Here is a 27,661-nt window from a genome sequence, read left to right as displayed (position 1 = left end):
TATATATATGTATATATATATGTATGTATATGTATATGTATGTATATATATATGTATGTATATGTATATGTATATATGTATGTATGTATGTATATGTATATGTATATATATGTATGTATGTATGTATTTTATGAAAAACTCAAGGGCTGCTTTTATTGAAATAGAAAGGATACATAAAGGTTGTATGAGAGAGCCCAAAAGATGCACACTGTCCATACGATACAAGTACGGTAATACCCCAACAAAATGATACAGATAAACTCAATAAAAAGTAAAATAAATTTAAAACAAGCAGAAAACAATTAGCTAGGGACGAGCCAGTTTAGTCCTGCCTTTTTTTCTAGTTTTAGGAGCGGAGTCAGATACAAACTTTGAAGAGTCGTGTCATTGTCAGGAGAAACTAAAGTATCATCCATTAAGTTTTCAGGTTAGAGTGTGCCCTCAGCCTTCTTCTTTCGTCGAGAAGTGTAAACATGTCATTATTCATCTGAAGACTGGCTCACGTGATCCTCGGTCTGATTTGATGTTAGAACCACAGTAGAAGAAAAGACAGTCGTTGCCGCCGCGATAGGTTCCAATGTATGTGAAGTGTGAATTGTTACCTCTGCATTTGATGCTTCCTAAATAGGAGCTGCGGGAATCCTGGTTTTTTGTTCGAACATTATCCGTTGAAGTATGGTCATGAGAAGTGATCTCAAGGGCAGACACCAGCTCCTGTTTTGTAGTGATTCCCTCCTCATGTTGGTCGTCATGAGATTTGTTGGGAGCGCGTTCAGGCACTTGGGGTGCACTAATAGTGTGTTTCTGCTTTTGACTATTGGTTCTCAACTACGGGTGCAATTTGAAACATTTTTCCTGCGGGTGTCCAAACATCTTGCAGTGCTTGCAATAGTAAGGTTTTTGTTCCGTAATAGTTTTCTGCGAATAAACATTGTGAGCAGATCCAAGCCAGACTTCTTCTACATTTAGTAGTGTAATATCTCTTTCAATCAAAATCTTTACAATAGAGGGCCCTGAGAAATGAAATGTAGGTAAGTCTACCTGCAAAGGTTTTCCAAGGATAATACCACTTGCATATAAGATAGGTAAGTCAAAAAATTGAAACTTGAGTTCAGGTAATGAAAACCAGATAGGTGTAATTGGGGGTTCTTGACTGGGATCAAAATTAGAGTTCCATTTGAGCAATTTCATGTTTGCCCTCGATTGTGATGAATTTCTTTAAGAAAATCCTCGTATAATTTTCTTCTATGCTCAGCTGTATCATAACATGCCTTCCGTCGAAATGACCTACCTGTGAATCCCCAACCAGTTTGAAATCTTCAAAAATCTTCCTAATGATCTTCATCTTAGCGCAACCTAATTGGAACTTTCCAACTAGTGTAAATTTGTATTTTCTGCACGAGTTGGCACGAGTTGAAATTTCTTTTCTGCACGAGTTGAAATTTCCGCGTTAGAGAAGAATATTGCTGGTTTGCCTGCTTTTCTCCCTATTTTTTGATGAGATTGCAATCGTCATTTCCAGCAACCGAATCGTGATATATCTGCGGAAGTACCGAACAATCTGCAAGGTGGAAAAGGGAGCTACGTTTGTGGACCACTGTAGAATAGGAGGGTTTGGCAGTATTATCACTGGCGACGGCAGCTACGTAGAAAAACCCTGAGGCCATTAGGGTGCTTCACACAAGCACTGCAGCAAATAGGCGCAACACGTGCGGGAGCAGTCGAGCAGAGAAACTGTGGCAGAGCAGTCGATCGGCCATTAAGAAACTGCAGCGCGAAGGCTCGACGACAAAACAACACAGCATACGACGCCTCGACGACGCAACAGACTACGCAACGATCGACGGCGCAAATTCCTTCGCCAGCCAGAGCCGAAGACGAAAACATAAAGGATCAAAACGAGTCAGCAAAACTAGCTAGGGTTCGCCATGAGCAGAAACCCTAGCCAATGCATCTAACAATATATCGACACGGTACAACACAAAAAAATGTAAAAGATTAGTACATATAGAAATAAAAAGAAACCCAAAAATCACCTGGGCGTTGAAAAAGTGTGGGTCATCCCAATCTAGTCTTGCCTCTGGCTCTAGTTCTCGGTAAGAAGCCAGCTAGCAGATTGGTAAGGTGCTGATCATTACCCGTAGTAACCAAAGTATCATCCATAAGACTCCTGAGCTCTAGTAGATCTTCATTCTTCTTCCTCCGGGAAGTGTAAACTTGTCATTCCTCCTCCGAAGAATCTGCCTAATGGGGTAGAGCTGAAGCAGAAGGATTACCAACAGTAGTATCCACATTAGGTTCTACAATATATGAAGTATGAGTTGCCGCAACACCGAATACTTTTTGAAGAAGTGGAGCTGCGAGGCTTTCCTGATTATCAGTCTGAACACTATCATTTATAGGTAATTGTCCATCACTATTGTTTTGTATGGAGTTTGTAGGTGTCAACATCGCATCACTCAGAGTAAAAGTAACAGCAGTTTCATGGGGGGTCCTCAGGTGCAATAGACACCTCCTATCTGGTAGTATCCTTCTCAGGTAGAACTAAAATGTCCACAGCAGTGGGGTTAGACCCATCCTTATTCACTTGAACCTTCGATTTCAAATTATGATGAAGTTTGTGACATTTAGCAAGGATATGACCAAACATCTTACAGTGGGTACAATATGAGAGTGTGTTCCATGACGATTTGTTGTCAATAACTATTATGGGTTGTGCCCAACCAGACTTCAGTAACATCAGCATCCGGTAAAGTAATATCTCTTTCCACAAGTATTTTGACCATCGAGGGTCTGGGTAGGTTGAAAGTAGGCAGATCTAGAAAAAGTTCCAAATAATCCCCAAGAATGGCCCCAATAGAATAGACCTGACAGTAAAAAAAATGCAGCTTGAGATCAGGTAAACTAAACCATACAGGTACAGTGAGAGTTTCATGATTTGGGTCGAAATTAGAAGAATGCTTGAGTAACTTCATTGATTTGTCTTCGATATTAAGATATTTGTTCGAGAAAATTCTGGTGTAGTCTTCAGCCACTGTTAGTCAGATCAACACATGTCTCTTATCCATAATTCTCACTTTCCACTTGTCTACGAGCTTAATATCATAAACACCCTTTCTGTTAACATCCATAGGAGGGTGTCCCTACTGAAATTTTCCAATAAGAGCAAACTTGAATTTTTCTGTCATGGTAGAAATTTTTTATTCAGAGAAAAAAATTGTTTCTTTTCCACTTCTCCTACTTCTCTTCTTAATAAATGGACAATCATCTGTACTCTCACGAGATTCCTTATAACTTGAGGGGAATCTCAATGTGGACTCCACCTATAAAATAAAATATAATTATCATTTCATAAAATAAATTTTATTTAAAATGCTTATTAAAGAAAAATTTTGAATCATTTATATTTAAATAATTCTATTAGATATAATAATATAAATCTTACTTACCAAAATCACTAATAAATACTTGCAAATTAAAAAACAACAATCTAAATAAGAAAACCCTAGAATTAACTAATAACACTAGCTAAACTTTCATCAAATTCATGCATTAAAAGCTTAAAGTTTTAATTTACCTTTTAATAGTGAACTACAAGATGACAATCTTAAGTTCAACCTCACTTGTATAAAAATTCTAACAATATATTTAAATCAAATTATTTTAAATTATGTAAAACCCTAATTTTATCCACATTTAAAATTGACGAAATACAAAGCTAATGTTTAAACCTTCAACTTAAAGAAGTTAACATGTTTAACGTTGTTCACAATTTGATTAAATCCAATGTTTGAGCTCATCTCATCTCTAGGAACAAGGCGTCTCACTGAAACTTATAATTGTGATATTAGCTCACTTACTGCAACACCAATCCTAAACATTAAATATTTTTTTTTCAACCAATGATCAAACTCATTGCAAACATTCCCAAGATGCTTAAAACTAGTCTCAACTCCCTTCACTAGTACTTGATCGGCAAGCCAAACGAGCTCCTCTGATGACTTCAACGTTCACTCTGCTCTCCATCTTATCATGGTCATTCATCTTCGTTCTCATTCCAGTTTCGATCTCCTCCAAAATACATTTGGTTCGCTAAAAAGGTTAGTTTTTTTACTGTCTCGCCTCCTATATAAAAAAAATATATTGCTCAATGTCTCACAATTTTTTGTTCCTTCTTCTAGCTTACATGAACAAGCAAATGTTAATTCAATTTCATTAAGAGGCAAGGCCAATCCTATTAGAAAAAAAGATGAGTCGTCATTTGTCGGTTCATTTAAGCAGAAAAAAAAAAATAAGGAGACATGAGAAATTAACGAATTTTGTCGTTATATAGGAAGTGAAATAGTCTAAGGAGCAATCCCCTATAGCGAACCAAGTGCTTTTGAGAGAAGATCGAAGCTAAAGTGAGAACGAGACCCAAAAGGTAGTAAAAAAAATGACAAACAAAGAGAGCATCAAAGTCATGCAAAGCGAAGGGTAAGATAGGACGTGATCGTGGAGTTCTCGGAGTTGCTTATTAGGTTTGTGTGCTTAAATACGAGCTAGAGGAGTCGATAAAAATTCAACGCAACTTGGGAGTGCTTCCAATGAGCTTAATCGTTGGTTGGAGAATATATTTGGTGTTTAGAATCAAAGACAGCAAACAGCAACCTAGTATTGAAAATATAAGTTTTGGTGCAATGACCTGGTCCGAATGACAAGACGAGCTGAAACTTAAAGATTTCATTAAATTGTGTAAATATGATCGAACATCTTAATTTTTTCAAGGTGAGAGCAACTTTTAACTTTAGTTTTGTATTAAGTCAATTTTATATGAGAATTAAAACAACATAATAAGTTATCTAAACATAACACAGGAGAAATCGCACTTCTATGCTACAGTAGCCGAAGACAAAAAAAAATATGTATGTCGATCTTTCATATATCATTTTAAAAGATCTTATAATAATTTTAATGTATGTGTCTATGATATTTACATAATAGAATAAACTTGTACTTGCATATGCATTAACTTTAATTATATTTTTCTTGATCTAATATTTAACTTTAATTTACTTTATGCTATTAACATTTAAATATATCTTAGAAGTACCATCAAAACATAAACTAACACGCCCCTGACCGATATTATCTCATTGACATAATGATTCATGATTTGATTTACATGATTGTCTTAAATGGAAATGCGTCAACCCCTGATTAATAACTTCCGTTGGCATAATAATTAACGATCAAAACAACATAATTGTCTAAGATGGTAGAATAACATCTACACGGACAGCTATATTGACATCATTTGTCTATACCATAAAAGAGTGATCTCATCTTAACAATAACATACAAACATTTATAGATATACTAATTCATTATTTATATCATACTTTCTCCTGAGACATCTTTTGACAACTTATATTGATCTTTTTAAAAAAATATGAATTTAATAAATCTATAGATCATTGAAATAAATTAGTAAATGCATTTATACTAGAATGTACATATCATGTAATAATGTGATATATTCTTGTAAAAATTATAATGCAGTGACCACTTATTAGAAAAATTATAGCGCAACTATTTATACAATAATTTTAACATGCATATTTCATGACTAACGATATGAAAAATCAGATATATTTTAATTTCATTGACATAAGACATAGCAGTGAATAATTGAAAACATGGACATATTTAAAAAAAGAAATCTTACTGTAATTTAAAAACATAATTATTCAACTTTAATTATTCCCTCAAAACTAAACTGCTACAGATTAATTTTTATTCAGTTAAACATATTATTAATATTTTAATACACAATATGTATATTAAATTCATTAACTAAAATAAATAAAATTGAAAAATTATCTCGATTATTTGCACAAATATTGATCTATGTTCCATTTAATTTAAGAATTCAATAGTTTAAATCATGAATTCAAAAGTACTTACAATTAATATATCCTGGTTTTTATAGTTCATTAATTAAATTATTTTATAAACTAATTTTTTACTTTTCTCTTCGATCGGCTAACCTTCCCGCACGCACGCAAGGGCTCGCTAGGTTCATCTTTTCCTTGCGAAAGCTACTTCGCTCTTCCTTTTTTGGTTTTGCTCCTCACAAACAACATTGTTGCAACCGCGACTACGTAGCATCCCTTCTTCCATGTTTCCCACTTGGCGTCAGTCTCGTGTTCTGTTCAGTTCTCACACACGAGGTTTCATCTTCTTTTTCTTTGTCATAAGTATCACACCAAATAACGCTAAAGCTTTCAATCCTTCTTGTAGACAACACCGCTCGACTTTTGCCCTCACCCACTAGAAACCATTCGCCTGCAACGCAATAGGTAGATTCCTGACTTCACTTCTTTACACACAAATTTCTTCCCTCTTATTTGCTACTTTCATATTTCTTTTTGCTCTGACTATCAATCTTTCTCCATAAGCTTCTATTAGCCTCTGTTCGAAAGGAGACATGTTTTCTTAAAATGAAGTTGTCAAGGTTGTTTCGCCCTTTCGAATCGACACAAATCTCTTAAATAATAATTTATTTTTAACTAATTATTTAATTTTTCTATGGTTACTCCAATATGGAAACGTCAAAACTGTTGATCCCTTTCAGAACGACACAAACCCCTTAAATAAAAATTTATTTTTAATTAATTATTTCTTTTTTTATATGGTTATTACAATGATATCAGAGATAGGTTCTGATCTTGTGACCTATGGGTTATATTTCCTTCATATGTGGAATTATTTTATTGTAATAAAACATATAAAAAAATTAATTAAAAACTATTTTCTTTTAAGGGATTTTTTTTCAGTTCGAAAGGGACTAACCGGTCTCAATGGTTCCATTTTAAGAAAACAAATATCCTCATTTGAACGGAGACTGATAAAAGCTTAAAGAGGGGAAATCGAGAGTCAAAGCAGAGAAAAAGAAATATGAAAGAGGTGGAGAAGAATGAAGAAGCATGTGAGTGAATAAGTAAAGTGAAGGATTTGTCTAGTGTGTTGTTTGCGATAAGTGGAATGAAATGTGAGGTTTGAAGTCAAGTGTTGCTATCTGCGTGAAGGTACAAAAGCTTCAGCGTCGTTTATTTAGTGCAAGTCTTCTGACGAATGATAAAAGAGAAAAGAAAGTCTCGTGTGTGAAGACCAAACTGAGTCCTAGACTTTGACGGCAAGTGTGAAGAACTTAAAAAGAATGGAGGACGAGCAATCGCGGTTGCGACAATTTCAACTGTGAGGAGCGAAGCTGAGGAAGGCAGAGCGAAGCAGCTTTCGTGACGGGAAGAGAAACCTACTGAGCCCTTGCATGCATGCATGCAAGAAGGTTAGTCAACCGAAAAAGAAAAATACAAATTAGGTAAGTTTTTCTTTAAATAATAATTATAAGTACTTTTGAGTTAAGTATTTAAGCTATTAAAGTCTTAAATTAAATGAAATAGAGATCAATATTTAAATTAAATGAAATAGAGATCAATACTTATGCAATCGATTGAGATAATTGTTCAAGTTTATTTATTTTAATTAATAAATCTAATATATATATTATGCATTAAATATTAATAATATCTTGAACTACATAGGAATTAAGCTATAGCTGTTCAGCTTGGAGAGATGAGAAAATTTTGAAATTAATGGTAAATAATTATGTTTTTAAATTACAATAAAATTTTTTATTTTTAAATATATTAATGTTTATTTTTATGTCTTATATCAATGAAATTAAAATACATATGATTTTTCGTATCATTGGTCATAAAATATGTATGTTAAAACAATTATATAAATAGTTGCACCCTAGTTTTCTTAATAATAGATCACTATATTATAGTTTTTCTAAGAATATCACATATTATTATATGAAATGCAGATTCTACTATAGATGCATATACGAATTTATTTCAACGACCTATAGATTTAATAATTGTATATTTTATTTGTAGATAAACATAAGTCGTGTTAAAATATGTCAAATAAGAATGTATGATATGAAGAAAGTATTACATATATGAATGTTTGTATGTACATGTTAAGAGGAGTTCTCACCCATACGGTACAAGTAGAAGACGTCATTGTACCCAAAAGTGTAGATGTTAATCTACCACCCCAGACAATTGTGAAGTTTAAATCACTAACATTTGTCCCGACGAAAGAATATCAATAAGGTGCAATATGCACATTTCCATCTAAAACAATTGTGTAAATTAAATCACTAACCATTGTGTCAAAGGTATAATATCGATCAGACGTGTGCTAGATTATATTTTGACAGTGCTCATAAGAAAGATGTGAATGTAATCACATGAAGTAAAAGTAAAATTAAATATTAAATCTGGAATAACATAGTTAAAATTAATAATATTAAACTATAAGTTTCTTCTATTAAATAAATTTCATGAATAAACATTAGGATTAATATAAGATCTTTTATAGTGATATATAAAAGATCGAAATTTATATCACTTTTTTCCTTGAGTTGTTATAGTTTAAAAGTGTGATTACTCTCGGGTTATTTTTTGATAACTCATTATGTTGTTTTAATATTATTTTCAAGCTTTAAACTTTTAAATGAGATGAATAGAAGAGGAACCAATGCGTACAAAAAAAATGACTGGAGCCATAAAGGTAAAAAATTTTCATGTTAATTAAATGACTTTCTTAAGTAGCTTTTTAATGAATATTTGAATATTAAATAGTTAATGATAGAATTAGAATGATAGATAATCATTTTCCACTGTCTAGCTTTCTGTTCCAGCCTTGGTTAATTGCAAACCTAAAGCCAACGTGGGACAAGAATGAAATCAAAGCATTATATCACCTAGAAGATTGGAACTACGTGTCATACAGAAGAAAGTGTTATGACATAGGAGACACCTCTTGAACCCTGCATGGGACAAAAGTGTTGCATGAAGAGAGCAACCTCTTGAATCTGGATTTGTTTGGAGGATGATTCTGTATAGAGAGCACTGACAAGTACATTAGTTACTCAAGTAGAGAGATTACGAAACCCTAAGTAGAACGAAGCTAAAATATTAAACTTTGAGATGCCTTTTGGTATATTGATTAAAATTTGTTAGAAATTCCAACGTTAAGCATGCTACCATGGAAGCACTCCTAGCAAGTTACCCCAACGAGGCAAAACCGTAAGGTCATTTCGCCAAAGGGGATCATAAATTCATGGGTGAGAAGTTTGTGCTATCAATGTATGTATAAATGTGTGTGTGTGTCGTCAACCTTGACATGTTGGTAGAGCAGCCTCTTTGAAGGTCGTAAGTCCCCTCGGGTCACGGATTCGAATCCCCCTCTAGCCAGTTTGTCGGTAGAAAGGGCGGTCATCAAATTGTTAGGCACATAAGAGTGATTGGGGGCTCGTATAATAGCCTCCAACCATTATATATATAATATTTTATATGTACAATTTGTATGTGCATATTATAAGACAAAATTCGCACATATAGTATTGGTGAGAGAAACAATGTATACCTTAAGACAATCATAAAATTAAGATCACATATTGTTGTGTCGTCGGGGGATGAATCAGCTTAAGACGGTTATGTGTCTTTCCATCTCATACAATCAATATTAGACATATTTTATATTTTTATTTCTCAATCTTTATGCATTTAATTAATGTATTTTCAATTTAAATTACTATTTGTGACTTATATTAATTTGCGCTTTGTTACACATGATCTGTCAAGTTGCAAGAATAAAACAAACATTTATATTGTTTTATGAATGTATATATATCAGTTTCCTTCATAAAAATATCTTATCATAATTTTTTTACAATATGATCTGAACACACGCACATACATTAATTAATAGATAAACACAATCTCACACAAAAAGAAAATATATATTAAGACAATCGAAAAATAAAAATATTTTATATGTACGACCTGCATGTGCATATTAAAAGACAAAATTCACCCCTTATAGTGTACTGACTGGAGAAGCAATGTGCCTTAAACAATTATAAAATTAAAATCATATATCACTATGTCGACAGGGGATGCATCGGCTTGGAACAAGTACATGTCTTTCCACCTCACACAATCAATATTAGATATATTTCATACCACGTTGGGTTAATGGAGCATTTATCGATTATGAGTGTGTTAGATTATGTTTAAAGGGTACTCCCAAAATAGATATAAAAAAAGTACGAAATATTATACTAATTAGAAATAAAATGAAAAGATAAACAACATGCTTCCACCATCATACATTGTTGCATTTATAGGTTTAGTATATTTTAATATTTAGATTAATAATTGGAATACCTAATAGTCTTGTAATTGAGTACTCTCATTTAGAATTATAATTAATTCCCTGTTTTTATTTTAAAAACTCGTTATATTGTTAGAATTCAAATAAAAATGAGTGAATGAATAAATAATATCTACCGTAAATGAAGCAATGGTAGAGCCAAGATATGTCAATTTAACATTGATTTTAATTTTAATTTTTTGTTTCATTATTAATTATTGGATTTCAAAATAATTTTAAATTGTATTTTCTTCATCTGATCGTCCATTTCTTAGTAATTCAAAACTCCCAAGCCAAGTTGTAGCAAGCTTTGTCAAATTAAAGCATACAAAACATGCAAAAAATTTATTGTTGTGATATTTTATCAAAGGAAAAGAAACTAAGAATCATCGTGACGAAAAGCTCCATAACCAATATATAATCTCAGAAAAAGGAGCATGCTTGTTACTAAATACTCAAACACTCTTAAGAATTTAGTGGCCAAGACTACAACACAATTCACTTCTCAGTCTATGCAATAGTCCATCAAGCCTAATCGTACCCTATTGTTTTATCAAAAAAGCCTTCATTAATTTTACCTCTAAGAATAAGCAAATACTATATAAAAGACATGCATCATCAATGTAGAGCCAATATATTCTCTTGGAGGATCATAATCAAGAAGATTAGAATAATTATAACTTTAGATATGAGTGAGTCCAAAATTCAATTACTTGGGATTGTGATTCCTACTTGATATTGACATATTTGCCAAAATAACCATTTTAGTTTCAGATCCTACTACTAATAATATTAGGTTTAAAAATTTCTCTAAAAAGAATCATTTTTTTATCTTATAATAATATACATAATATACTCATATTAAAAGATTTTTTTTTTCATGGAGATAACAAGACAACATGGAATACATAACGCAACAACATCTGCTAGAGTTATTTAATTCCTAACTTTTTTTTGGGCAATCTATAACTTTCATTACAAATATCTCTTTATACAATCAATGTTCACGCAACAAAATTTTTATATTTTGCATTACTTTTTACTTCATATTTTACTTGCATAAAATTATTAAGAAATAAATTGAACAAAATAACATTAAATATGCTATTACTTTTAATAACACAAATTCTACAAAAAAAGGGTGATTATGTTATGATTTGTTTCGAACTTAGAAAGAAATACATCCACATTGTAAAAGCTTAATACTAGAAAAAAAATAAATCTGATGTATATTTTTAAAACTGAATATATGGAATGTAATTTTAATAGCAATAGATCCAGTGGAGGGGTCGTAACAATGAGACGTAACAATGAGTAATCAAGTCATTCAAAGGAGTGAACATTTTAGATGTCTCGAGTCTATTTTTCAAAGTGATGGTGATATAGATGAGATGTTATTAGTAGAATTCAAGTTCGATGAGATGTTATTAGTAGAATTCGTAGAATTCAAGTTCGATGGTTGAAATGGAGGAATGCAATGGGTCTAATGTATGATAAAAAAAATATCACTTAGACTAAAAGAAACTTTTAAAAAAAATGACGGTGAGACCTGCAATGATTTATGAAGCAGAATGTTGGCCTATAAAAGAGAAGCGTAAAAGTAAGTTTAGGTGTTGCTGAGATGCCAATCCTCAGGCGGATGTGTGGCTTTGCACATAGAGACAATGTGAAACGAATAAATTTATAACAGGGTTGGAGTAGCTCAAGAGCAAGATAAGATTGGAGAGTGTCATCTTGGATGGTTAGGTCATATTAAACGTCAACCATCTGATAAGCCAGTTAGGAGAGTAGAAGTTTTAGATTTGACTTTTGTTAAGAATGGTAGATGTGGATCAAAAAAACACTTGGGCTTGTTGTATAAAACATTATCTTAATTTATTAGAATTAAATGAAAATATGATACTCAATAAGACGCGGTGGAGAAAAAGGATTCATGCTAAAAGCTTTTTGTCGTTGTGTGTATTTTTTTAAACTATCACATAACTATATAATTCATGTTTTTATGGTTCAAAAAATATTAACGCTTCAAAAAGATATGCTACATAATAGAAGTGTGGAGACATATCTGCATTATTTTGTATCAGATACCCAAAAGCTTTGGACAGAATAGATTGCTGAGTGGAGTATTGGTACAACACTTCATACCATACCGCAGCGCGGCACTTCTTTTAAGATTTTGTATGAGCAGGAACTACCTCATCTGATGCACTACTAGCATAACACTACACCAGAATCCAGTGTAGACCAATATTTAAAAAAGAGAGATGGGATGTTGGCAAAGCCAAGGGACAAATACGAAGGGGAAAGATGCAAAACAAATAGGATAATAAAAGTCAACAAAAAATAAATAAAAAAATTATCTATTAAAATTTAAGTATTTAAAGTTATACAATGAAAATAAACATTATTTTAAATTTTAATTATGATTTTTTTTAATTGTTATTGACTAGGAAGAAAAGGACTATTAAGATTGAAGATGAGTAGGCAGGCTAGGAAAATATTGTCATAACTTGAAATATTACAACAATAACAAGCCTTTATCCCACTAAGTGGTCTATTGCATGAATCCTTTTTTCTTCATTGTGTCCTATTGATCTAATAAAATAAGATCATTTTTAATATAATATGCTTGTCTTTTTAGGTTTACCTCTGCCTTTCTAAGCATAAGTCGAATCTAAAACATTTACTCTCCTAATTGGATCATTAGATAGTCGACGTTTAATGTGACTAAGTCATCTAAGGAGCCTCTCTCTAATCTTGTTTGTCACTGGAGCTACACCAACTCTTTAATCTCTTTCACGGATACATTAGTTTCACATTTTATCTCTAACTGTCAAGCCACTCATCCACCTAAGCATTCTCATCTCACCAACACTTAATTTTATTCTTCTCTTTTAAAGACCAACATTCTGCGTAATAAAGCATTGCAAGTCTCACCAAAATCTTATAAAACTTTCCTTTTATTCTAAGCGGTATTTTTCTTTCACACAATAGGTCAGATACATTCCTCCACTTCAACCAACTTGAATTCTACTAACTTGAATTCTACTAATTCTACTAATAACATCCCCATCTATATCACCAACACTTTGAACAATAGACCCGGGATATTTAAAATGTTCACACCTTTAAATGATTTGATCACCCATAATTACAGGACTGTCACTAGATCTACTACTAAAATTATATTTCATGTACTCAGTTTTAGATCTACTCAAATGAAGGCCTTCAGAATCCAATGTAGACCTCCATAATTCATTTTTTTTCCGGAACTATTTCTCTAGTCTTATCCACAAAAAGAGTCATCAGCGAAAAGCATAGAACAAGGTACATCCTCCTGTAAATGTCCAGTAAGAGCATCCATAATTAAAGCAAAACAGATATGGGCTTAAAGCTAATCCCTGATGTAATCCAACTAAAAAAAGAAAACACTTGGTCAAACCTCCTTCTGTTCAAACAAAAGTAACAGCTCTGGTATAGATATCCTTAATGAATTGAATATAAGTCATACCAACGCCTTTCTTTTCTAGAACACCCTAAAGAACATCTCTTGGAAACAAATCGTAAGCTTCTTCTAAATCAATAAAAATCAAATATAGATCCTCCTTACCTTTTCCCTACTTCTCCATCAAAACCTCTCGATAAATGTATAGTTTCCATAGTAAACTTAACTGACATAAATTCAAACTAATTATGAGAAATCTTTGTACCACGCCTTAACCTATATTCAATTATTCTCTCCCATAAATTTAATGTATAAAACATTAATTTAACCCCTCTATAATTTGCACTCTTGTGCATCCCCTTTGTTCTTGAAAATGGTGACCAAAATACTCTTCATCCACTCATCAGACATTTGTTTAGGTTTAAAAATAATATTAAAGAGTTTAGTTGGCCAAAAAACTCTTAAATCTCCTAAATATTTTCACACTTCAATTGGGGTATCATCAGGTCCTATTGATTTTTCAACCTTGATTTTCTTTAAAGTCTCCTCAACTTCTTTGTTACTAATGTGACGATAAAAATAGTTCAATTATTATTAAAGATATTAAGATTACCCAGGTTAATCATATTTTCAAAAAATTTATTGAAAAGTATATCAAAATATCTCACCCACCTAGGTTGAATATCTCCCTCTAAGAAAATCACTTTTTGATTTTCATCTTGAATACACTTCACTTGAATTAAATCTCTACTTTTCATTTCTCCTTATGTTACTAATTTATAGATATATTTTTCACCGTCTTTAGTGTTTAATCTATCATAACGATCACTAAAAACATAAATCTTAGCGTCGCAAATTATTATCAGGCTCCCTACAGATCACCTTATCATGACATTAATCAAGTAGGGGACAATAAATCCTCTTAAAACCCACTAAGTTATAAGATTATTAGGGATTTTGATTTTAAAAATTCTAATTTTGGTAACTAATTATTTATTATATTTTTACTTTGATGCTTGACATTAGGAATGGGAGGGAGATACCTTTGTGATCTTATTTTGAATTATTATATTATTAATTCTTGCTTTAAGATCTTACCTTTAATGTTTATATAACACTTCTTGTTTCATGTTTTAATATTAAAATGTTAATATGATACTTAATACTTTACTCAATTTCTTACTTCTAAATTGTTAATAGGTTAGGATGTTAATGGGTTACTTCTTATTTCATACTTTAATGTGTGGACAATACTTCTTAATTTATGCAATTTATTGATTTAGAGGTTTAACGTCTTGCCTTACAAATGAAAAGTGTCTTAATACCCAATAATGTGATTTTAACCTTAATTTATACCCATTTGTGCAGAAGAATTGAAAAGAAGACAAAAAGAATTGCCCTTGGATCAAATTTTTCCCTATTTTAGGAATATGTATAAAAAATGTAGCAATCCAAAATATTATAAAAAAAGTTGTTTGAGATGTTGAAGTGATAAAAAAATTAGCTAAGAGCTTGTGTAGGACTCTTAAATCCAAGTCCAATATAGTTAATTGGTTTATGCTATGGGCAACCATTAAAATAGCATCCACTCAAAATCATTTGGAACATTCATTTTAAAAAAGAGAATCACTTTTGTAGAAATATTTTTTTCTTTTATTCAACAACTTCATTTTATTAGTGTATACACACAAAGAGAACTCATATATGATATCTTTTCTCTTGAAAGCATGAAAAAAGAGAATAATTAAGATAGAATATAGTATTATCAACTCTGCCTCTTATAATTCAGCTCCAATATGATTTTTAATCATATTCTAAAGGCAAAAATAATCGTGTTTACATCATTTTTGGATTTTAGTAGAAAAATAAATCATGACACATGGGGGCTTAAACATTGATAAAAGATAACAGCACCAAGCCCAAGAAGTGTTAGGTGCAAAAATTGGTCATCATATGTCACTATAGATAAGATAGAAATGAATGGGGGTGTAACTGATCCAAGCTTGATGAACTAATGAGTGAATCATGATCTAGCCACAATACAACTCATTACTAAGCAATTTAGCTCTTTTAATAAATGCTAATATAAAATATACATAAAATATATTAGAATTTAAGAGTTTAAGCATGAATCCAATATTGTTGATTCAGGCTAATAGTAAGCAAACAACATCATAGCAAAATCACTAGCAAAATGAAAGGGAAATCTTTAAGAATGCTTGAAAAAACTAGCGTCAAGAAAGAGAAATGGAGATCCGGGGTGGATGGATTTATAAAGAAGCAAAATATATCAAATTTATAATTCATCTCCATTTACGAGGCAGTCCGTACCAAACAGAGTTGCAATTTTCTGGATATGTTAGGGAAGTGTGATAGGGAGTATAAGGGTGTGCAGTCAAATTAGACCCATAACTTAGATAAAAGAATAAGGCTTACATTGTTCACATCATGTGGATAAAATCCATTTTTTAGGCTTGCTTAAACTAGGCAATGTTTTTTTATTGTTTCTTTTTTTTTAATACTAAAGCATCTTTGGTTGGAGAAATGCATTTTATATTTCCAAACAGTAATTTATTAAAGTCGTACCATGGGCCACAATCATTCACAATCTATGCTAGTTTATCCAAGATCACTTTTCTAAAGCAAACTCTACAAAAAAAAAAAGTTCATTTTTTTCAGTAAAAAATTTGTCTTCTTTGCAGCATCTTGTTATCTGCCACTTAACCAAATATGGCCTTGATAAGAACCATCTCGTCATCATTTAAAACTACTCAATCCCAATGCACAGTTAAGTTACTTAATGCCCAGCACTGTCAAACTCCATCGCAACAATACAAATTGCAATTCATGCCAATGCAATGAAAATTATGTAAAGTGTGATGATTTTGGCACAGCTGTAGAAATCATTATACTAACAATGTCCAGGAAAAATGAAGTAAATTAAGTCTCACGTGCATTTAAAAGAACAGAATACAGAGTGCTGATTTACTGTAATTTAGAAAATAATGTTGAGGCAAAAAGTTTGTAAGAACAAAAAAAAATCAAAGAGAAGGATAGGGATCAGCTTTACAAAATGAAATTTCTTCTTCAAAAACCAAGTTTCGCCAACATTTGCATCGAAACTCCTCATCGTCGAAAGTTGTCCCAACGAATAAGTATAGAAAAGTACCTCAAATATACTTGTGCAGTTGTATGCGCATATTCCCAGATTAAGCTAGAGGTGTCAAGTGATTAGAAAGGGAGACGCATGAGTTATGAAATGGATAAAAAAAGCCTACGTCAGGAAGACACTTAACTCAATCTGTGAATAATTCAGAATTTTTTACTCGGCAGTTTTCATGTATCTCGGAACATCAAAATACACCAGTCTCAAGAAACAAAATAAAAGCAAGGAAAACAATTCGAAGATAAACGTTTATATGTGAAGTAGCATCCAAGATATACAGACAAGTGATGGGAAAATAAAAACACAATAAAAAAGAAGAAAAAACGTTGCAAACCATGTTAATGCCATATACTTAGCCATCACTTCAACGACAACATGAAACTAATAAGGCAAACGAACACCAACCTCATTAGATGGCGCAAACTTCTCCGATTCGTGCCGCAAAGCAGACTGTGCCACTACAGCCATTGTTTTTTTCTGAGTTAGGTGAGGCGAGGATCGCTCACGAAATGCAAGCTCCGCGACATCCTGCACAACCCCACGCCCATGAGACGCCGGCATCCCTGCCTCTATCCGTGAAGGCATAAATGTTTGCGCATGGCGATCGCCAAGCATCACCATTCCGCTGGTGCCGCCAAACTCCGGCCACCTCTCCATCTGCAGCCTTCTTATTTCCATAATGCGCTCAATCTCGAGCTCTCTCCTCACTTCCTCCTCCAGAATCCTCCTTTCTAGCATCTCCCTCGCTAAGATTTCCTCACGAATCCTCTCCTTCATGATTTGTCGCCCGATCGGTTCCCGGCCGGACTTGGTTAGCTTTGGGTTGTGCATGGCTGCCCCTCCAAAGTGACCGGCTGATCGGAAACGACGAAGTCAGGCAAAACTAACCTCGACAGAAAATAAAAGGGTTTCAGCCCACTTACAGCGAGGAGGAGGATGGGCTGCATAATAGCCATCGGATGTCAAGTAGAAAAGAGAAGAATTCAATTCATCGCCAGGGTGAATGTTCAAATCCATAGCGGGAAAAAGGGAAAGGAAAGAGGTTAGGGTTTCTGGAGGGGGATCAACGAAGCAAAGAAGTTTTAAATTGGGAGAAGAACGACCATGGGCATCATGACTGCACTGTGGATTCTGGGGAAGGCTTCTTTAAAGTTACAAGGAAAAAAATAATAATTTAATTTTTCATATTATAGAAATTAATTAATCAAAAAACTACAAGGCATATTATATATTTATAATTAAAAAGAAAAATAATTCTCATATTTATATTAGGTTGGTCTCGAAATCTGTACGATCGCCACAATTATAGACATCTTTCATCTTTTCACTGCTTTGATTTTCAAAGCATGGTCGCTCCCGCTAATTCAAAATTGGCATGATTAGAAGTTTTATTTAATTAAGTGTATTTAAATGAGTGTCGAAATAATTGAATGTCACTTGAAAGTGATTCAAGTTCATTTTGGGTCGGTTTACTAAAATGGAATGTATTGCCGAGATATATATATTACTATAATTATAATATATTTAAATTTTTTTTATTTTTTTATTCACTGAAAAATAAATTTATGACTTTATATTTTATTAATTCATTTGAAATAGATTGAATATAATGTATTTATATGGACAAATAGTACCAGGCAGCCAGTCGGTGGCAAGCAACAGACGGTGGCAGGTGGTTGGTGGCAACTGGGGGGGCGGACAGCTTCCAGCAGGTGGCGGCAGGTGGCGGGGGGCGAGAGCGCATGTGGTGCCCGGAAGCGACGCAGGCGGCGACGGCAGGCATGCGGAGGCGGCAAGCGGCAATGGGAGGCAGTGACGGAAGGTGGTGTCGACATCAAGCGGTAAGGAGCGGAGGCGGTGAGCGGGAGGACTGCGATGGCGAGCGGAGGCGGCAAGCCGGCTGCGATGGCAAGCGGGCGACGGTGAGCACTGATGGCGAACGAGAACGAGAGGCAATAGAGGTGGCTGGCGGCAGCAGTGACTTGCTTATAACATTTTACATAAATGATAGAAATAAAATTCGGTCGAATTTTAAATTCAATCAATATGAACAGCAGTATAAACTTCAAATTCATTAAAACATTATATTGTATTTGTAAATTTTTAAACTAAACACAAAATTTTCTTAAACTAGTGCAGCTCTCTTTAATTAAAATTTGATTTCAAGTTTACTTGCACTTTTGCGCAAGTTTGAGTTATACTTTAGCTTATAAATTAAAATTATATGTATTAATATAAAGCTCTCTGTGAAGGTTTAATGAATAGGACAACATCAGCATGTGATTACTATTTCAAGTATATTCATAGAAAGCATGAATTTGCCACTTAGGTAATCATCTCTAAGTGGAGCCAACACAAAACTTTAAATATGAAAAAGCATCCATGAGGTGGGGCCACTTTTTTTGCTTCTAAAGAGTTGAGAGTGAAACAAAACATTTCCAATTTAGTCTCCAATTTTATATTAATCTTATCTATTTTAGGAAGTTCTCCATGAGGTGGGGCCCCTTGTTATGCTTCTGAAGAATTGAGAGTGAAATTAAATATTTCCTATTTAGTCTCCAATTTTATATCAATGTTATCTATTTTAGGAAAAGTCATCCATGAGGTGGGGCCCTTTTTATTTATGCTTTCCAAAAATTTGAGAGTGAAACAAAACATTTCCTATTTAGTCTCCAATTTAATATCAATCTTATCTAATTTTCCACTATTATCTTATAATAAACACCTACTAAAATGATGTGAAATAACTGATGATCTGACATGCTTTAAGGTACGGTGAGTGTGAATCATGACACATATTAGAATAGAAGCTTTGCACAAGGAAAAAAGCTTAGGTTATAAAGATTTAGTTAACATGTATTGCACTAGGGAGTTTATGGTTTAGTAGATGAATGAATTAAAAGATCAAACGACTTTGTGGATTCATGAAGCATTGGAGCATGTACCTAGAGTTATGCTCAATGTTTAGATGTCATTTGATTTTTCTAAATTATTGGTTTAAGAAGTGCAATATGGATGGCAAGATCAAGAAGAGCTTTATATCGAGATAGAAAATAATGAAACTTAATATCGAGATAACGAAGATTTCTCTCCTTCTCATCATAGGAGGGAAAGAAGGCATCAATGAAATTAAGATTCTATTTTTTGAGTCTTATAATGGGAGATTAAATCATATTGCATCAATAAAATTGGTTGATTGCTTGCTAAATATCAAATATGAATTAAAATGTCGATTATTTTTCATGACTTTAAATGTATCAGCTCTCCACTAGTTCAATAACTTACCAAAAGAAATTATCACTTCTTTTGAAGAGTTCAAGTACATCTTTACTGCACAATTTATCAGTGACCATATTATAGTAGGAGATTATGAAGGGAAGTCATTTACAACCAACAATTTCATGTTATATTGACTCAGCACTTGCAAGAGGTCCATTCCATTATAATCTTGGGTTATAGTTCCCAAGGTCCTTGGTTGAATCAAAATTATCAAATAATTATACATCCATTAAGGAGCATAATTTATTGTTAAGTTTATCTGAATAGAAAAATAAGGAGTAAAAACATCATCTCAAAATAAACCTTCACAAATCTTAAAATAGAGGGCAACCTGATCAAATGGAGATAAGAAGAAATTTTGTGGAGAGTTAAGCGTCTTTGATCAAGTGGTATGTTCATTTTGAAGGAAGACAGGCAAGTAGTAGAGATTAAAGGAGTTTGCAGCATCCAAATCAATTGATACTAATTGTGGCTCTACTAAGAGTCTATATAGTAGAGATTATCAAAGTCATTCAAAAAAAGGATTCTTTAAAATAAATGCTTTGATGAATTCAAGATGTCATTTACATGACCCAAAGGAGTATTATATGTACCATAGTGATCATGGCTATGACATTAATGAGCGCCATCATCTGAGAAGTGTAATTGAAGATTTCATAAAGGCTAAAGAGTTTAAGCAGTTCATTGCTTAGGAGGTGAACACAATGAGAAAAGGGAATGATCCAATAGAGGAAGCTCAAAATGAACACATTTCAATGATGGGCAGACATATTGCAAGGATGGTTTTTGTAATTCTTAAGAGGATGTAGACCAAAGGCTTCTCATCAGTCTAGTCCAAGCAACTCAAGTCAAAAGTAGTGAAATTGGTGAATTTCTCTAGGTTATAGTGGCGAGCCAACCAACTATTAATTTTATTGATGAAGATTTATCATCAAAGGGGAACTCATTTAATGAAGTTATTTTAGCCACAATGCTTATAGTAAACTTTCATACTATTTGCATTATGATTGATATTGAACGTTTGATGAACATTTTGTTTAAAAACATACATGAGAAGACGAGTTTAGGCAATTCACACCTTGTCCTATCTTCGGAGCAACTCTTTTGATCTTCTAGACAGAAAAACAACCATATTGAGAGATTTCTTTTGTCAAATGTTAGGAGGAGAATACAAATTTACAGTGATGGCAAATGTTTTAGTAATACATGCTCCAACCACCTGCAACTATCTTTTTAGTTAGCATATCTAAAATAACTTCAAAGCAATTATGTTTGCAATTACCATAGTTAATCTAAAAGCACATTTCCACAAAAAAAAAATCTCAAATTTTATCATTGGGGCATTTACATCAAACCACACAATTCTTATTTATTTACATATCTACCATCTAAACTTCCATATTTAAATGCATGTCACATAAATATCATGTCAACAACACCACTTTTACAAACTTTTTAAAAATAAATATAACTTTGAAATGACAACAGAGCATTATAAATATAAATGTCAAACTTTGGGTGTTTAAGTAAATACATCAGTGATATGCATATAAATTTCCCTTTATTAGGGGCATTTACACACATACCACACAATTCTTTATATATTTACACATAATTACACAAAATTCTTTATAAATTTCCCTTTATTAGGGGCTAAACTCTTGCACTAAACAAACACATAAAGATGGCCAAATATTACAACGAGAGATACATCTTCACTCGCCTCAAATCAATAGTTCTGCAACACTATCTTCATGTATTATTCTAAAATAGTCAAGTCTACCGAACAAAACGAAGAATATAAACATAACTAATGAAAAATTAATATATGAATTCACAAATAATGCATACTTATAATAAAACATTTTTCTAAATATTATTTTTCAAAACAAGCAAGCATCATTCACTAACAATTTACATAACCGAAATGCATATGGAAGATGAACAACATGATATAAAAGCAATATGTACATTTATTTTCAAAGTGCCCCTTCTAAGGAAAAATCTGTTGCATAAAAATAAAGTCAAAGTAAACTTTGCTTCAATAAAGCTCTTTACTTTTCTTTTTTATGATGAAATAGGGTTTATATTGCACAAATATTGCAGGAAAAAGGAGATAAAAACCAAAGAGTGGAATCCAGCGAAGGTTTGATCAAGCAACAGAATTTTCGTCTATGTCAGGCCCAGGCTGGGATGATTGTTCGGTATTTGCGGCATTAGAAGGGATGGGTTTCTTCAACTGAACCAAGATCATGGTCATGTTATCGCAGCCTTCTCCTACTGCTGTTGATGGAGCCAAACAACGGTCAAATACTTTCTCACACACGGCCGACAGCCGGCTCTCCTGCAATCACAAACTCTCATCAGTACCATAAGTGGAACTTTGGAACAATTATAGATATATAAGAGGCATTTACATAGATATCACTCAACTCCTACGTATTTTACAATCTAATACCTAAAGTTCACTTTTTATATTTATACCACCCAAATCTTTCATATCGCATAAAAAATCACTATTTTAACTTTTAAGAAGAGAAACACAATCTTGTGCACATCCGTTGGCTGCATCTTAATTTTTTTGATAGTATCCTGACTTCAAGTCAAACTTGGAGAATACCGTAGTTAATCTAGAGCTGGTGCGTACCATCAACACTTTCAAGCGATCAATGTCGTCTTCCAAGGAATGACTGTACATTGGGATATCATCAAAGAACGCCAACAAAAACTTCCGGAGAAAAGGTTGAAACGCCTTATTCATTGATGATTGAAATGTAGCTGGTACGTTGGTGAACATGAATGGCATAAAAAAAAAAATTCTTAATGACCCTCATGAATTTGAAATTTAATATTGTGCACATATGTCAGCTGCATCTGAATCTTACGCTATCCTTACTTCAAGTAAATCTTGGAGAATACCGCAACCTCAAACAACTCATCCAATAGCTCATCGTCACCAGGATGGGAAAGTTTTTAGGTATCATTTCCTTATTTGTTGCTCAATAATTCACATAGAAACGCAAACTCCCATCCTTCTTCACAAGCAAGACTGGGCTAGAGAAAGAGCTGACACTAAGCTATATGATCCCAACCTCCAACACTATCAGATCAATCTTTCGATCTCATCCTTTTGTACCTAAGGGTAACGGTAAGGGCGCACACTAATGGGAAAAACCCCCGGTCACAGAGTTATTGCATGCTTGTGTTCCCTCCAAGGTGGCAATCGGCATGACAACCGGAAAACCATAACAAATTATTGTAGTTGTTGGATCGATGTCGGGACTCTCTTCAAATAATTTGCATGTCATGTATCTCTTCCATGCAAAGCAACTCAATCAAAAATCCCAAAACTGTGTCATGTATTACTCTGACCATGGTATTGAGTGTCGCCAAGGTATTGCACAAATTGGAATTATTGTGAAGCACCATCATCTTGTCTCCCTCCTGAAACTCCATTGTCGGAAGTTTCCAATTCATTTAATCTCCTAAAGAGAGCAATCATTTCATACCCAATATCATGTAAGTGCTACCCAAATCCCACAAAAAAAAACCTACATCACTTTAATATTTTGCACTATCAAAATCACCTATTTACAAACTCCATTGCTCTTCTCCACTTGTCCCATTATGACTCTAAAACTTCATGTATTAACAATTTCGAGCCCCACTTGCCTCGCTACTTGAGTAGAGATGAAATTATGGGTGGGGCCACTATCTACCAAAACAGCTATGTACTGATCTTTGATCTGTCCCCGAAATATCATAGTGTGGTTGTTTGGTGTTAATCCCACCACCGAGTTCAAAAAAAACTTTTGTCATATCTAAGTGAGGGTGCTCCTCCTCCACCACAGTCTTATATGTTTCCTCATCTCCTGCCTCCTCGTCACACACTATGAGAACCTGTAAGGTCCGATCCATGCAACGGTATCCTAGGGAAAACTTTTTGTCACGTCGAAACATAACCCTTGGCTCGCTTCTATTGAATTTCTATCTTTGTAAAGTGCTTGAATGCCGTCCATGGTTGTCGCACATTATTCTCGTCTCCTAAAGCCTCCCTATGGGATCCCACTATTTTAGTTTTTGGTATTATTGTCGTTTTAACATTTTGATATGACGCAACACATGTGCTACTCTTGTTAGCTCATTCCATTATATTTTTATCTTCAACCAACTGTATTAATTTCATAGTTTCCCTCAATCCTTGCCGTCTCAACAGATGAAGTGTTGCTCGAATTTTTTGTCTCAACCCTTCCATTGAGTTTCCTTCCTACACTTTTTCCGATATCCCTCAGATAATCGGATTTCATTTCAAATTTCTCTCATAATCCATGACGGAACCTTCATGAACAAATGCAACAAACTACTCATGTAAAATTACTTTCCAGTGTGGTTCTGAAATGCTCCAACAATTGGTCAATGAATTCTTCTCAAGTTATGATTTATTGACGTTATTCTCACCATTGATACCAGAGACTTCTCTTCCAAACACAAGACCCTTATCAATTTTTTTCATCTGTCAACTCACTAACAGCAAAATATCTCTCCAAGCGATAAATCCAACCAAAGACATTATCTCTTTCAGAGATCGACATCTTCAGCATCCTTATGAGTGCGTCACTCTTCAATTTTCTCGACCAAAGTTTGGTCAACCCATAAAGCAAGGGTTGGGTTCTCTTTCTCGACCCATAATGATTTTCCTTCTTCCATAAGCCTGACTCGCCCCTTAATCAATTCGTCTGTTTTCTTAAGCTCCTAAATTGCCTTTTGCCTCCAAGAAGGCTATTGCAACAAAAGACACTTGTGCGGTTTCATGCAGCCATTGACAGGGTTCCCACCCACCATGATTTTCTATTAAAAACCGAAATTCTTCAAATAGATCTTCTCCAGCCTAGAATCGCAAGCCGTCCAATTCCACGTGTTGCCGCTTGTTCGAGTTGTCTGGATGTCGCACTATTTCTCACAAATATTGTCATTCAAGTACACTCCCAATTCCTTCGCTCGAGCTCGCATCTCCAAATCTGTCTAAGGCATCGATGCTGCCCTGATATCGCATGAATCCTTCCGATGCTCGCATCCGCTCAAGATGTCGTCACTCGATACCGCTGCAAGTGGAGGCCGATTTGTGTGAATCTCAATTATCTTCTTTATCATTTCTTTCAGGGCCATGAATCTCCCCTCCATGGATGAGAACCGCCCCTCCATGGACGAGAAACACACCTCCATTCCAGATCTGATTTGACTCACCTCCTCCCACTAATTTGTCATCCTATGTATACTTTCTTGGCCTTCATAACTCCATAGACGATTTTCAATCACGAAGGTAGAGCTCCTCTATATCGCAATCCCGTCAATGGCTATCGAGCTAGCTTGAATCATGATTGTATTGTGAGATTCAATCATGAAGGGATGTGCGACGGTCCCATAATTGCTTCTCAAGTAGCTCAAATTGCGACTATAACACCGGGTTTGGTCACAAAAGGCGTGCGCAAAAGGAATGAGACGTGAATGTTTGATTGGCTCGGCTTTGATACAATTTGATAGGAACAAGACAAATTTTCGCAACGATTAGAGCAAAAAGAATATATTCTATTTCACTAGTACCAAACAAAATAATACAATAAAAAATACATAAAAGACAAATACCTACAATTCGTGAGGTAGCGATCTCTCTCCCGAACCCTAACTCCTTAGATTCTAGACAACAATAACATACTCTAAGCCTAATCAAATTAAGCCCTATTTATACCAAACAAGAATAACTAACAAATGATTAAATTGCCCTTTTAATCTTATGCCTAAAATAAGTCTTCAAATTATTTGGTGGGCTCTATGTGGCGGAAAGTACCGATCTAACATAATCATTCGTGTGTTTTAGAATTAATGAGAAAATTTTCAATGAAGAAACTGCTATGGCCAGCTACAATTAGGGTTGCTATAGTTTACATGACTTATAAAGCATGTTGAAAGCACGTCAACCATTTAAATCTATCTTCATCTCAAATAAATATCTTAGCAATGCTTAGACAAAGAAAGTAGAAGGGATAAAATAAGACAATGTATTAAAAAAAAGATTTTGATTAAGTATTATATAAGTAATAACAACAACAAAGCTCTTGGTTCAACTGTTGATGATGGTAGATTCAGAAAAACAATCAACTATAGATATTATTTATACTATAATGGACGAGGCTAAGAAGCTGATTCTCCCAAATGTAAAAAGAGATGAGCTAGCCATAATGATATATGCAAAATTATTAATGAAAAGTAGAGCTTCAGCTTCATTACACTTGCATGCTGCAATTATATTAATCTGCAATTTCAATATGCTGAGAACAAGTAAACTAATCCTAAGATGAAATTGAGTTCGTATAATCGCATCGATAGGTTGATAGCTAACTCAACTAAGTGAGGGATGCTGATATGCAACTTGTCCTATTTAAAATTAACGAAGGATTCTTTGGACTACAACAAATCAAGGATAAAGATGCAGAATATTTTTCAGATAAATTAAATTATCTAAAATTTAACTATTTTTTTTAAATTTTGTTGAATGACATTCAATTTAGTGACGCTACTCTAGAGCTACAATAATCTGTTGTAAGAATATTAAGACTTATATATTTGTCATTAACTTGCGAGCAAAATTAGAGTGTACATAGAATCAAATCCATTTAAAAAAAAATCATTTGAGGACCAAAAGGATGAACTCCTTAGTTTTATCAAGAATAAATAGAGAAAAAAAGGAAAAAAATGAATAATGCTTTAAATGATGATAATCACTAAATTGTAATGACATATTATCATAAGATAAATGATTTGTGAGAAAAGATACTAAAGCAGCAACACCTAATTTGCAGGCAATACCATCTAATTTACAGAAAGAGACTCGATGCTGACTTTTTTGATAGAGACAGAAGCAGCGCCATCACAAACAAGCCAGAAATTAAGAAAAAATATCCATTAAAAGTTTTATAATTGAATATTATAATATCAAAATAGTCATTAAAATTTAACTATTACTTTTATTGATTATTACTGAATAAAAAAAGTAAGATGAGTTAAATCAAATATAAAGAGGAATGAGAGAATATTAAATATTCGAGAATGAGACATTAGAGAAGGCAATTCATTATCCAAATGATTCAAATAAAGATCTGCTGAGTAATGAAAGTAATGGGAATTTTTAAATTAAGAAATCCTAATTTTAATGAATTGTTATTTTTATACTTAAGTAGAGGAAAATATTAGTTGTAGAGAGTCACGGGATGAGCACTTGAACCTATTTAGATTTTATGATTTTATGTTTTAGTATTGTACTTTGATATCCTAGCTTATTTCAATAGTTTGAAGTTTATACAACAGTTCTAGCTTCATGATTTGATGTTAGGATTGCAAGTTACCTGAGAGTGAGTCTTATACCTCATCTCACAAGCTAAAAATGTCTCAATATCCAATTGTGCATATATATATATATATATATATATCCCCATCCATGT

The 27,661-nt window shown here is 33.4% G+C and overlaps 2 protein-coding genes across 3 annotated transcripts in view; both read right to left on the bottom strand.

The window, feature by feature from the left end:
* Positions 1 to 18,028, bottom strand: part of LOC110024872 (zinc finger protein 346-like) — a 93,618-nt gene extending 75,590 nt beyond the window's left edge. Inside the window, 2 exon segments of the mRNA XM_020725058.1 lie at positions 17,292 to 17,740; positions 17,810 to 18,028. Coding sequence (XP_020580717.1) covers positions 17,292 to 17,740; positions 17,810 to 17,903 — 543 coding nt within the window. The 5' untranslated portion in view covers positions 17,904 to 18,028.
* A 4,101-nt stretch (positions 18,029 to 22,129) lies between these two features.
* The window catches only part of LOC110017855 (probable protein phosphatase 2C 60), a 38,952-nt gene continuing 33,420 nt past the window's right edge, over positions 22,130 to 27,661 (bottom strand). Inside the window, exon 12 of one of the 2 annotated variants that reach the window (XM_020714996.1) lies at positions 22,130 to 22,509. In XM_020714996.1, the coding sequence (XP_020570655.1) occupies positions 22,318 to 22,509 (192 nt within the window). In that variant the 3' untranslated portion in view covers positions 22,130 to 22,317. The remainder of the gene's footprint in view (positions 22,510 to 27,661) is intronic. The other variant, XM_020714995.1, reaches the window with a different exon arrangement.

Source organism: Phalaenopsis equestris, unplaced genomic scaffold, assembly GCF_001263595.1.
Source record: "Phalaenopsis equestris unplaced genomic scaffold, ASM126359v1 Scaffold000002, whole genome shotgun sequence".
NCBI classification, from domain to species: domain Eukaryota; kingdom Viridiplantae; phylum Streptophyta; class Magnoliopsida; order Asparagales; family Orchidaceae; genus Phalaenopsis; species Phalaenopsis equestris.
The sequence above is the reverse complement of the archived record's forward strand: the minus strand, read 5'-3'. Positions and strand labels throughout refer to the sequence as shown.